Below are 11,244 nucleotides of genomic sequence, written 5' to 3'. Positions count from 1 at the left end.
CCGACGACGACGACAACGGAAGCCCCGTCGCCCTCGTCTCCTCGCTCGCTTTCTGCCTCGAGCATGCTCCCCCTCGTTTACGAGTCACGAATGGGAGTGAGAGAGAGGGAGGGGGATGCGATGGGAACAAGAGTGAGATATGAGGTATTAATGGCATAGGCAGGAAGGGGGGGGCTATGCATCAAGCGGACAAGCAACCGAATCAATAGGCGTGTTAAGTGACTTAGTGTGCCTATTTACAATGCCACGTGACCCGCGCGCCTATCACCTCGGCCTCCCTCCCCGCCCCCTCTTGCCTCGTTTCCACCTCGTTCCACCTCGCGGCTCGCGGCTTGTATTCAACAACATCCTCATCCTCCCCAACCCTCAACTCTCCATCACACTCATTCTAGTCGGCGTTTGACTGTTCTCCTCTTTGCCCCCTCCGGCTACTCTCTCGAAACTATTACAAGAGGCGGCCGCGCCGCCTCCCGACTTGCGCAATTTGTACAAGGTGAGTAAGTGCCAAGAACTACGCAGGCGGTGCGCCGTGCGATGGGTGCCAGACTCGGGGGAGGCGGAGCCCGGAGGAGGGGTGGGTGGTGGCATTCTTCTTCCTCGCACAGCGAGGATAGGGGTGGGCGGGCGGGCAATGTATCGCTCGCGACAGCAGGACATGCATGCGAGCCTGCTCGAGGACGGGTGGGCGGGCGACACCACCTTTGATGCGCCATGGCCGGTGGCCACGCAGGCGATTACGAACCCTGGCATTCAAGCAGTGCTGACACCCCACAACAGCCACAATCTACAACAACTACTAGCACTTTTGCAACGACACATCAAACACTACCACCAACACAATGTCATTGTCGCGCACAAATTCGCTGTTTGGACGCAGGTCGTCGTCGGGATCGACCGCTCGCCACTCCCGTCTGCGCAGCGAGATTCCTGATCCGGCAGAGATGGACGCCGCGTTTGACGGCCCACACGACGACGACGACCACGACGATGCCCAGGAGGACCATCATCTCCTCGCCAACAACTCGCGCTCGCAAGAGCACCGCGCCGTCATGCCTGGCGACTATGACTTTGACCGCGATTACGTGAGTGTTGGGCGTTGAAAGGCAAGCTCTTGGCAGTTCTCAGGTGCAAGCCGCCCAAGCCTCCGCCGAGCCGCCGAGCCCGCCACCCACAAACCCCTTACTGACGAAGCAACAGTTCCTCGGCCCACCACCGGGCTCACCACCACCGTTCGAGCCGTACTCTGCCACCAACCCCGCACCGGGCAACACGAACGGCGTCATCCCCGCCAGCAGCAGCGTGCAGCGGCCCGCGAGACGACACTTCCTCGGCGGAATCCTGCCTCTGTCGTTCCTTCCGACCCGAGCGCCAAGGCAAGGGCCCGCCGTGGGTGGTGGTCAGAGCGGCGTTTTTGCAAACCTGAGTGCACGACCTGAGAACAGGACCGTCCGCCAAGGCGGTGAAGACGGCCCCGAGTTTGCCAACGAGGACGAGATGAAGGACGCACCGCCGTCGTACCAGACCGCGCTGCGCGATGCGGTGCCGCCATACTGGGACACGACGGTCGTTCTGCCCGCGGCGTCGTCGCCATTCGGCCCCCTCCACAGCTCGGTTAATGGCGACGAGATTCTCATCGACGGGATGGCGGCTGGCAACTTTTTCGGATTCATCTGGAACCTCGTCGTGTCTGGCGCGTTCCAGTTTGTCGGTTTCCTCCTCACCTACGTTCTCCACACGACGCACGCTGCCAAGTACGGCTCGCGTGCTGGTCTCGGCGTCACACTCGTTCAGTTTGGATTCAAGCTGCGGTCCGAAGCCCTCAAGCTGCAAAAGGATGGCCACTTCAAGGGCGACCTGGATATTGTCGACGAGGCGACAGGCAAGACGCAGGCAGACTTGAATGCCGAGAACATTCTTGCGACGTATACGAATCTGCGATGGCCCCAGCCGGTCCCCATCCCCGCCGCATGGGGTGGCAACGGCAGCCAGACGCTCATGTTCAACAGCGTGCAGCACTTGGAAGACTATGCGCACGCACACAACGGTACCCTGCAGGACATTCTCCCCGGAATGAACCCCATCGACGTCGGCAAGGCCAACGAATGGTTCAGCTTGATGCTCATGACCATTGGCTTCTTCTTGCTCCTCGCAAGCATTGGCGGCTGGTGGCGTGTCAAGCGTTTCGAGAGCAAGCTCAAGGCTGCGCAGCGCGAGTCTGAGCGTGCGCAGGCCGAGGCGCGCGGCGACGTCGAACTCGACGGTGCCGATGTCGAGGAGATTGACACGCGCCGAGAGCCTGGACCGCGCGAGATGGCCTACTACACTGCGGCGTTCACGCAGGCGATGAACGGCATGCGGGAACTGCAGCGTGGCTTCCTCGGTGAGCGCGGACGACGAGACGGGCCTGAACGCGGCGACACATTGTTCAACGAGGATGATGCCGAGGCCGAGTTGTTGCAGGCGCAAGGGTATGGGTTGGAGCCCATGGCCAACAATGCGCCGTCGCACGGGCGAGGGCTGTGGGGGTCGCACTAGGGAGGTTTAGTCAATGGTTGTAATTTTTCTCTGTGACTGTATGCACTACAATCATTGTCGCGCGGCCGAGCGAGCGAGCGCAGCGAGTGAGTGAGGCAGGGCAGAGCCTGTCAGCCTGTCTGCTGCATCCAACGCCTGCCAAGGATGCAACGATGTGGGGGAGGTGGATGGTGGCTGGGGGTGGAGTCATCGCCGCCAGGGTGGCATCTCACCATCGGCAGACGGCGAGCCGCAGTGAGCCGCATTCACGGAAACCGGAAAGATATGGGCAACATTGCGCCGACGACGAGCACGGCGTGCCCTTGCACCCCCCACGCACGCAGCATGCATAGAGATGCTGTCTGTGGCCGAGTGAGTGAGTGGCTGAGTGTTTCCCGCCGTTGCCGCCATGTCCCCCCACTCGCCGGCCGGCAATTAGCGGCAACCGCGGGCCGAAGGTAGATTGCCTAGACCACGGGGGTGCATCACTCAACTCTGTGCCCATCACATCTTGCATCTCGACTTTGTCAATCACACCACACACACCCACAATGTCCTCCCACTTCTCCGACAACGCGTCCCTCCTCCCCCTCGACTATCTGCGTGGCTTGACGCACATCAACCCCGCGGTCGCGGTGGACGAGACGAGCAGGGGTGGGTGGGGGACGGCGACGGCGGCGCCGGCCGCTGTCGCCGTTGAGGGAGTTGACGACGTTGCTGACCCGAGCAGTGCTGCACGTCCGCGACCATGACAAGAGCAAGGTCGCGCTCATCTCGGGCGGTGGATCGGGGCATGAGCCTGCGCGTGAGTACAGCGAGCTGCGTGAAAACGAAGTGTGACGCAGTGACGCAATGCCGCCCGCTCCCCCACGCCGACAGAGCTAACACTCCACCACAGACGCCGGCTTCGTCGGCTCGGCCTCGCTCACCGCCGCGGTCGGCGGCAATATCTTCGCGTCGCCCAACACGTCGCAGGTGCGCCGTGCGCTCGAGCTGGTGAAGAACGACAAGGGGTGAGTTCGCTGGAGTGGTTGGGAGGGGGGGGGGGGGGGGGCGACGTGGGAGTGTGGTCATGTGCCTTGTCGTCGTCGGGAGGGGATAGCCGACGCCGGCGGTGGGGGGATGCGGTATCGTCATTCCGGCGGCTGGGTGGGGGCCTGCGGGTCTGGGCTTGGAAGTCAGACAGCTTGACTCGTTGTGATCGCTTCGGCATCGCTGCGGTGTCTGCTGCACGCGGGCTCTGTCAGACCAGTGTAGCGTAGCAAGCCTGGCTCTGCAACTGCTTGCTCCCCGGCGCATACTCGCTGCGCTCGCATGTGCCGCTCGCATGTGCTAACCTTCCCAGCACCCTCGTCATTGTCAAGCGCTACACCGGCGACGTCCTCCACTTCGGCCTCGCCGGCGAGAGCGCCGACGACAACGTCGCGTTCCTGATTGTCGGCGACGACGTCGCCGTCGGCAGGAAGCAGGGCGCGCTGGTCGGTCGCCGTGGCCTTGCCGGCACGACCCTCGTGTACAAGGTCGCTGGCTGGCTCGCGTCCGAGGGCGGCAGCCTCGCCGAGGTGCGCGACCTCGCGCAGCTGGTCGCGGACAATGTCGGCACGATCGGCTCGTCCTTCGACCACTGCCACGTCCCCGGCACGGCCAAGGCCGACGCCTACCTCAAGGACGGCGAGATGGAGGTCGGCACCGGCATCCACAACGAGCCGGGCCTGCACAAGATTGCGCAGCCCAAGAAGGCGCAGCTCATCGACGACATGGTCGAGCTGCTCACCTCGACTTCCGACCCGGACCGCTCGTTCGTGCCCTGGACGGGCAAGGACCGCGCCGTCGTCATGGTCAACAACCTCGGCGGGCTGAGCGAGCTCGAGCTCGTCGGCCTCGTGCCCGCCATCCTTGACAGCCTGACGCGCCGCGGCGTCGCCGTCGTGCGTATCTTTGTCGGCACGTTCATGTCGTCGCTCGACATGCCAGGCTTCAGCATCACCGCGCTCCGCCTCCCAGCCGACAAGGAGGAGCTCATCCTCAAGGGTGTGGACGCGGCGTCGTCCGCCCCCGGCTGGCGCCCCGCCACGGTGCCAGTGCTCAAACCCGAGCCGACGAAGCAGACTGCCGAGAAGGCGTCGTTCCCGGCCTCTGGCATCACCGCCCCTGCTGCCTTCACCGCCGGCATTACCGCGGCGTGCAACGCCGTCATCGCCGCCGAGAAGGACATTACGCGGTACGACGTGATTGCGGGCGACGGCGACTGCGGCCTGACGCTCAAGGCGGGCGGCGAGGCGATCCTCGCCGGCATCCAGCGCGGCGACATCAACCCCAACGACGTGGTCAATTCGGTGCGCGCCATCTCCGAGATCATCGAGGAGGACATGGGCGGCACCTCGGGCGCGCTGTACGCGATTTTCATCGCCGCGCTCGCCAAGGCGCTCGCGCAGGCGCCCAACGGCGAGGTGTCGCCCGCGACATGGGCCAAGGCGGCCGAGCACGCACTCAACGTGCTGTACGGGTACACTGCTGCGCGACCCCCGAGCCGCACGCTCATGGACCCGCTGGTCGCGTTTATTGCCGCGTTCCCTAGCCAGGGGCTCGCCGCCGCCGCCGCCGAGGCCAAGAAGGCCGCCGAGAACACGGCCAACCTCGTCGCGTCGGCCGGTCGTGCCGCCTACGTCGACCAGGACCAGCTCCAGAAGGAGCACGTGCCCGACCCGGGAGCTTGGGGTCTGGCGCTCATCTTTGAGGGGTTCGCGGGTGCGGCGAAGTAGCGGCCTGAGCGCGTAGCGCGAGGGCAGCGGGCTATATGGGCGAGCTGGGCTGTATTGGGCCTGGCCTTGTAGTCTTGGTCGGTAGTCTATGAATTGGTGTCTCTCAATGAAACGTCTACCTGTTCCAGTGGCTGGCCGTTATGCTAGCTAAAGTCAGCTCGTGCTCCGGCTTAGCGGCTGTCGGAGATGCCCAGCACCGCGCCAAGCGCAGCGGGCGGCTTGCTCGGGCGAGCGGTGAGTGGGGTGGCTGTTTCGACAACCCGCAGGACGGGGATATCCGCGTCGTATGTATGCACCGCGAGCTGCACGCGCTGCGCTGAGCGAAGCAAGCGCACTCGTAGATGCACTGGATACTGGCCGCGCTGGGTAGGCTGGAGCCGAGTCGTCGCAGTGGCCGCCGGCATAACGGCCTCGAGCCCATAGGAACCGGGATATCGGCCCGCCCTTGGCACATCGGCACGTCTCGATCCGAGGAACACTTCCGGCCAAGTCACTCATATATCATTTGCCACGCCCGCCGGTTTGACTGGCCCCACATGCACGACGCATCATGACCCTCGACAACGACGAGCTGCCAAAGACGTTTGTGCTGAATAACGGGGTACAGATCCCGACTGTCGGCCTGGGTGAGTTTCCGTCCTGTCCATCCCCTCCCCCCCCCCCCTCTCCTCCTTCTACTCCGCTCGGGCTCGCCGCTAACGCGGCTCGCGCTCGCTCAAAGGCACATGGCAAGCCCCGCTCAACGCAACCCGCGACGCCGTGTCCTTTGCCCTCCAACAAGGATACCGCCACTTGGACTGCGCATACATCTACCTCAACGAGCGGGAAGTCGGCGAGGGGATCCGCGCGTCTGGTGTTCCCCGCTCCGAGGTGTTCGTGACGAGCAAGGTGTGGAATCTGTTCCAGGACGACGTGGCGGGCAACTTGGAGAAGACGCTGGATAACCTCGGGCTCGACTATGTCGACTTGTATGTGAGTGGCGCTGGAGGGAACGTTGAGGCCGCACACGCCAGAACACCTCGCTGACGCTCGGTGTGCTACAGCTCGTCCACTGGCCCATCAAGTTCCTCCCCGCCGACGCAGGCGCGCCGAACCCTCTGCGCCCGCTCAACCCAGACGGGACGTACAAGGTCGACCGGACATGGGACCAGGGCGTCACCTGGGCGGGCATGGAGGCGGTGTACGCGGCCGGCAAGGCGCGCGCGATCGGCGTGTGTAACTGGTCCATCCCGTACCTCGAGGCGCTCGCGAAGAGCTGGAAGGTCGTGCCGGCAGTCAACCAGGTCGAGAACCACCCTTTCCTGCCACAGCATGCCTTGAAGGCCTGGTGCGACGCGCGCGGGATCTTGCTGGAAGCGTATTCCCCGCTCGGAGGGCCCGGCGCGCCGGTGCTCCAAGACGAAGACATCGTCGCTGTTGCGAAGCGCAACGGCGTGACCCCCGCCACCGTGCTCATCTCGTACCAGGTCAACCGCGGGATCGTGCCCCTGCCCAAGAGCGTCAGCCACGAGCGCCTGGTGCAGAACTTGCGCGTGGTGAGGTTGAGCGCCGAGGATATGGCGCTGCTTGATGGGTTGGCGGCAAAAGGCAAGGCGCAGCGGTTGAACAAGCCGCCGTTTTGCTGGGACCTTGGGTTCGATGATTGGGACTAGTGGGGGGAGTGGGGGTGGTCGAGAGAGGAGGGGAGGGGGAGGTTTGTAGCAGCCGCTGTGTGGGCAGATGCAGTCTTGGGCATTGGATCTGGGCGACGCGACTCCAGTTTGACTCACAGCTCGTCACAGCTGCCGTGGCACCCGGTCGAAGCAGATTCTCCCCCGCCAGTGGCACACCTTCTCGACCCAGTCCATACGTTCTGTTCCATTCCAACCCTACAATGCGATTACCTCTTGACCACTGTGCCCTCCTCCTCAATGCTAGCCAATGATAGACCCCAGAATCCGCTTCGGCCACGACACCTTCTCCCCCGCCGTCGGCCTCTGCCAGTCTCGGCGGCCCGATTCTGACCGTCAGCAACAGGTGCGCGCGCCCCCTACGCTCCACTCACGCAGATCCGCATGGCGCAGGTCGATCCATTTCGTCTTGTTGACGAGCTTGTAGCCCGCCGCCAGGACGATGAACACGGGGATGTTGAGGTAGTTCATAAAGAATGTCTCGACGGAGAACGGGGGCACTGGGGTCAGTGGCAGGCTCTGGCCGCGGCACTTACTAAACACGGTCCAGCCCTGGAAGAAGACGAAGAAGATGCACCCGACGAGCCCGAACCACGCGCCGAAGGGGTACAGCGGGGCCTGGAACGGCAGCTCGTCGAGCGACACGCCTTGCAGCTTGAGCGCCTGCCGGAAGCGGATATGCGACGCGCAGATAAGCGACCAGGTGATGAACACGCCCACGCCGGAGATGTTCACGAGCCAGGTGTACACGTGGCCCGCCGAGCTCGAGAGGTTGAGCAGGGCGAGCAGGCCGAGGAGGTTACCGATCAGCAACGCGACCCACGGCACGCCCCACTTCGTCGTCTTGCCCATCCATTTCGGCGCCTTGCCCTCGTGCGCCATGGCTGTGAGGTTTCGGCTGGACACGTACAGGCTCCCGTTGATCGCCGAGATGATCGTGATGACAATCACGGCGTTCACGACGTCGCCTCCGCGCGAAAGGCCGGCACGCATGAAGGCGATCACGAAGGGGGAGCGCGCGGTCTTGGAGCTGGCGGAGAGGTAGTTTGGGTCGTTCCACGGCACGCAGAGGGAGACTGGGCGTAGTGTTAGCTGTGGCCTGCGGCGTGGCTCGACTCGGCGTACTGAAGAAGATGCCCCCGATGAACACGATAATAATACGCCAGAACACCATCTTGATAGCCTTGGGCACGTCGCGCGCGGGGTTCTCGCTCTCGCCGGCCGTGAGGCCGATCATCTCGGACCCAGCGTACAGGTTGGCGGCGTACACGAAGACCTTGAACACGCCGACTACGCCGTTCGAGAACGGGCCCGGGTCCTTGTAGTACCTGAACCCGACGGGGCCCTGGTTGCCAATCGCGCCAGACGAGATGAGCACCGAGCACAGGAAGAAGGCGACGATGAACAGCAGCTTGACGGCCGTGATGGCAAACTCGACCTCGCCGAACGTGCCCACGCCCAGCATGACGAGACACATGAAGAAGACCCAGAAGACGATGATGAAGCCCCAGCCTGGCATGGCGCTCTTCCAGAACGTCAGCACGAGGCCGAGGTTGTTGTACTCTGTGGCGAGGATGCAGATCCACAGGAAGTAGTAGATCCAGCCGACTGCAAACGCCAGCGCGGGGTCCAGGAAGCGGCCGGTGTAGTTTGTGAAGGAGCCTTGCTTGGTTAGCACCGCCACGCCGCCACACTCACCCGTCATGGAGATGAAGGCGGCCATCTCGCCCAAGCTCTGCATGACGCACCACAACAGGAAACCGACAATCCCGAACCCAATAAGCAGGCCAGCCGGTCCGCCGTTAGTGAACCCGTTCCCCAGGCCCACGAAATACCCCGGCCCAATGATCCCGCCCAGCGCAATCATCTGCAGGTGCCGCCCCTTGAGGTTGCGCTTCAGCTCGATGCTGTCGTTGTTCGGGCCGACTTGCTCGGCATAGTTCTTCGTGTCGTCTTTGGAGAGGTAGGCGTCGTCGTGTTCGTGCTTGTCATCGTGGGGGGTGTCCTGGGGGGTGTCGTGGGGGGCCGACATGGTGGTTGAGGTGTGGGGTGGGGGCTGTTGTCTCGACGACTCGCATGTCTTATCTACATAGCCTCTCCCCGCAACGTCAGGAGGTTTGTTCCCTGCCCCGCGGGCCGCACACCGCGTCGGCCACTCGCCCGCCCCGCGTCAGGCCACCCCGCCGACCCGTGGGGCCTGGCGGGCAGTCGCGCAACCGTCGGCAAGGTGGCCTCGCTCGCCATATCACCCCCGGGGCGGACGGGGCGGGGTCGCCGACGCACCGTGCCAGCGAGATCTGACACGGCGCGCCAAGACAGGCAGGCTACACACAAGCGGTTGCCGATAAAGCGCTGCCCCGGCGCCGCAGATTAGGCGTCGCGAGCTATCACCGGCGCGGAGGTCGGCCAGCCCCGTTCGAAGCAGCATGCAGGTAGCATGCCGCGGGCCAGTCCCAGGAACTAACTGATGGACCTGGCCGTGTGGCGTCCATGTGTTTTTGTGGGTGTTTGTTCGAAATCAAAGTGGCCACAGTTACCCGACGCATAGATATCTCGAAGTTGGCGGACGTGGGGCGCCACGCCAGCCCGCCACGCCACGGCTCGCGGCTACCTCGGCGCCGACCACCCATCAGCGAAGCAGCGCTTACTTCGCGCTCTGGCCGCGCCGTTAATTGTGGATGCAAGCGATACCACACGGACACATGCGACGTTTGTATGGGAGAGATCCGTAGGGGTCTAGTTGCTCCGCCGAAGCCACGCCCGCCAACCTGTGCGCTCATCTCGCCAACGCCGCCAGGATTGCCCTCGCGTAGATCACGCTTGCTATTGATATCCCTTCGCCCATGGGCTACTGTACGGCGTGCCGATAGCTGAACGTGTGTGCGCTCGTTGGCGTCGGCTGGCGAAGGAATCAGAGATCGATGAGCCATAGTCAAGATCCAATCAGTCTACGACCTGTAGTGCGGGTGAAAGGACACGTCGAGCATGTAGGGTTGGGGTAGTGTTGGGGAAAGTACAGGTTCTCTGGCCGTTCATGGGTACTTGCAAGATGACCCACCTGCGGGGCACGCATCCGCCAATATCACCTGTGGAGGTGCGGCTCGCGCCGTCCGCCGCCACAAACATGTCACCAGCACTGACTCACCCGCGCCAATGAGAAACGCCTATGAACGACTGCCAAGACGCGACTATCTCGGTGACTGTCGACTCGTGACCTCGGGACGACGTACACGGCAGCTCGCAGCCGCGGACATGAGAGGCATGCAGGAGGTGTTGGATGGTCATGGTACCGTAGATGACGAACTTCCACTGGCGGCAGTGGCGCCTGACCGTGCTACGAAGCCACCCCGTGTCAAACCGACGAATTGGACAAAGGTTACCCGATGAAAGAGGCGTCAACAAGAGGCTTCTCGTCAGCACGCGCGGTGGTTTCGTGCCAGTCTTGCTTGCCGAAGCATCAAGGTTATCGCTGTTAGAGACAGTGAGTCAGGAACGCGCGCGGTGTGGAGCGCGATTCCGCGGCATGGATCGTGGTGGGGAATGAACGTGATGGGAGTCGGTCGGTCGGCTGAACTGCAATACGTAGGCTCTTGGTATGCGTCGAAGTTGGAACAGCGGCGCTGTGCATTGAACTGATGGTGAAGGAGGCGGCGTGGCTGTGGCTGTAGCGCGAGCTATCAACGATACGGCGCCTGTCTCCGCGACGTCTACTGCGCGGCTTTGCGCACAACGCCACGTCCCCCTCTGCTTGGCGTGGAGCAACGCGACGTCACTGACTGCCCCAGGCAGGGCAAAGCATTGTCCAAATCAAGGCCCTCTCGATCCGGCGCCAAGCGACTTCGTGGCGCCGTGGCGCCCTTCCCCACAACACAACCCCACGTCGCGAACCCCATTCAGGCGATCGCCAGCGCCCTCGACGGCGTCGCGTGCGTGCGTGGAGCCCAACCCACTCCCCGTCGCTTGCAGCAGCGAGCGCTGTGGCGGTACCTGTAAAACACACTACGTCCGGACGGGAGCCGAGAGTGTGTTTTGCTGCCCCCAACACTCCGGCGGAGACGACCCCCACGAAGGTGTCTCACCACATCGTTCTGGGTGCGTGCAACTCTCCGAGCTCCGAGTCCCGACCGCCGCGATTGTGGGGCGACATGTTGAGATACGCCTGCAAACCCGGGAAAATCTGATATCGATAGCAGGACGGCCGTCACCGGTGGTGGAGTAGTCACCGGGCGCGTGGGGTAAAGCCTCCCTGCCACAGAAACAGAGTTTACCAGATCCTTAGGCAGGCCACGCTAAACCTC

At 63.5% G+C, this 11,244-nt stretch overlaps 4 protein-coding genes across 4 annotated transcripts; 3 read left to right on the top strand and 1 right to left on the bottom strand.

Annotated features, from left to right (window-relative positions):
* Nucleotides 1-344: 344 nt before the first annotated feature.
* Nucleotides 345-2,588, top strand: bsd1 (putative metal homeostasis protein bsd1). Its single transcript, XM_062773324.1, has 3 exons — nt 345-493; nt 778-1,082; nt 1,198-2,588. The coding sequence occupies exons 2-3, from the start codon at nt 840-842 to the stop codon at nt 2,533-2,535; spliced, it is 1,581 nt and encodes a 526-aa protein (XP_062629308.1). The 5' UTR covers nt 345-493; nt 778-839; the 3' UTR covers nt 2,536-2,588.
* Nucleotides 2,589-3,032: 444 nt separating this feature from the next.
* On the top strand, nt 3,033-5,375 carry dak2 (Dihydroxyacetone kinase 2). The gene is made up of 4 exons (XM_062773323.1): nt 3,033-3,168; nt 3,245-3,319; nt 3,413-3,527; nt 3,860-5,375. Exons 1-4 carry the CDS (start codon nt 3,066-3,068, stop codon nt 5,274-5,276), a joined length of 1,710 nt encoding a protein of 569 aa, XP_062629307.1. The 5' UTR covers nt 3,033-3,065; the 3' UTR covers nt 5,277-5,375.
* Nucleotides 5,376-5,826: 451 nt separating this feature from the next.
* Nucleotides 5,827-6,928, top strand: gar1_0 (D-galacturonate reductase; the record flags this gene model as incomplete). Its single annotated transcript, XM_062773322.1, has 3 exons — nt 5,827-5,902; nt 5,998-6,248; nt 6,290-6,928. The coding sequence occupies 3 exons, from the start codon at nt 5,827-5,829 to the stop codon at nt 6,926-6,928; spliced, it is 966 nt and encodes a 321-aa protein (XP_062629306.1).
* A 261-nt stretch (nt 6,929-7,189) lies between these two features.
* Nucleotides 7,190-8,978, bottom strand: AGP3_1 (General amino acid permease AGP3; the record flags this gene model as incomplete). The annotated part of the gene is made up of 5 exons (XM_062773321.1): nt 7,190-7,275; nt 7,321-7,446; nt 7,483-8,022; nt 8,072-8,608; nt 8,645-8,978. The coding sequence occupies 5 exons, from the start codon at nt 8,976-8,978 to the stop codon at nt 7,190-7,192; spliced, it is 1,623 nt and encodes a 540-aa protein (XP_062629305.1).
* Between the last annotated feature and the right edge of the window lie 2,266 nt (nt 8,979-11,244).

This window comes from Vanrija pseudolonga, chromosome 5 (genome assembly GCF_020906515.1).
Source record: "Vanrija pseudolonga chromosome 5, complete sequence".
Classification (NCBI taxonomy): domain Eukaryota; kingdom Fungi; phylum Basidiomycota; class Tremellomycetes; order Trichosporonales; family Trichosporonaceae; genus Vanrija; species Vanrija pseudolonga.
Note: the sequence above shows the minus strand (reverse complement) of the source record. Positions and strands in the feature narration are given on the sequence as shown.

What these genes read in the sequence shown, in the direction of transcription:
- bsd1 (XM_062773324.1), top strand. Translation starts at nt 840, where the DNA reads ATGTCATTGTCGCGCACAAATTCGCTGTTTGGACGCAGGTCGTCGTCG. An exon ending in ATGACTTTGACCGCGATTAC is followed by an intron (nt 1,083 to 1,197) that starts GTGAGTGTTGGG and finishes ACGAAGCAACAG; the next exon opens with TTCCTCGGCCCACCACCGGG.
- dak2 (XM_062773323.1), top strand. Translation starts at nt 3,066, where the DNA reads ATGTCCTCCCACTTCTCCGACAACGCGTCCCTCCTCCCCCTCGACTAT. An exon ending in GGTGGACGAGACGAGCAGGG is followed by an intron (nt 3,169 to 3,244) that starts GTGGGTGGGGGA and finishes TGACCCGAGCAG; the next exon opens with TGCTGCACGTCCGCGACCAT. An exon ending in CTGGTGAAGAACGACAAGGG is followed by an intron (nt 3,528 to 3,859) that starts GTGAGTTCGCTG and finishes TAACCTTCCCAG; the next exon opens with CACCCTCGTCATTGTCAAGC.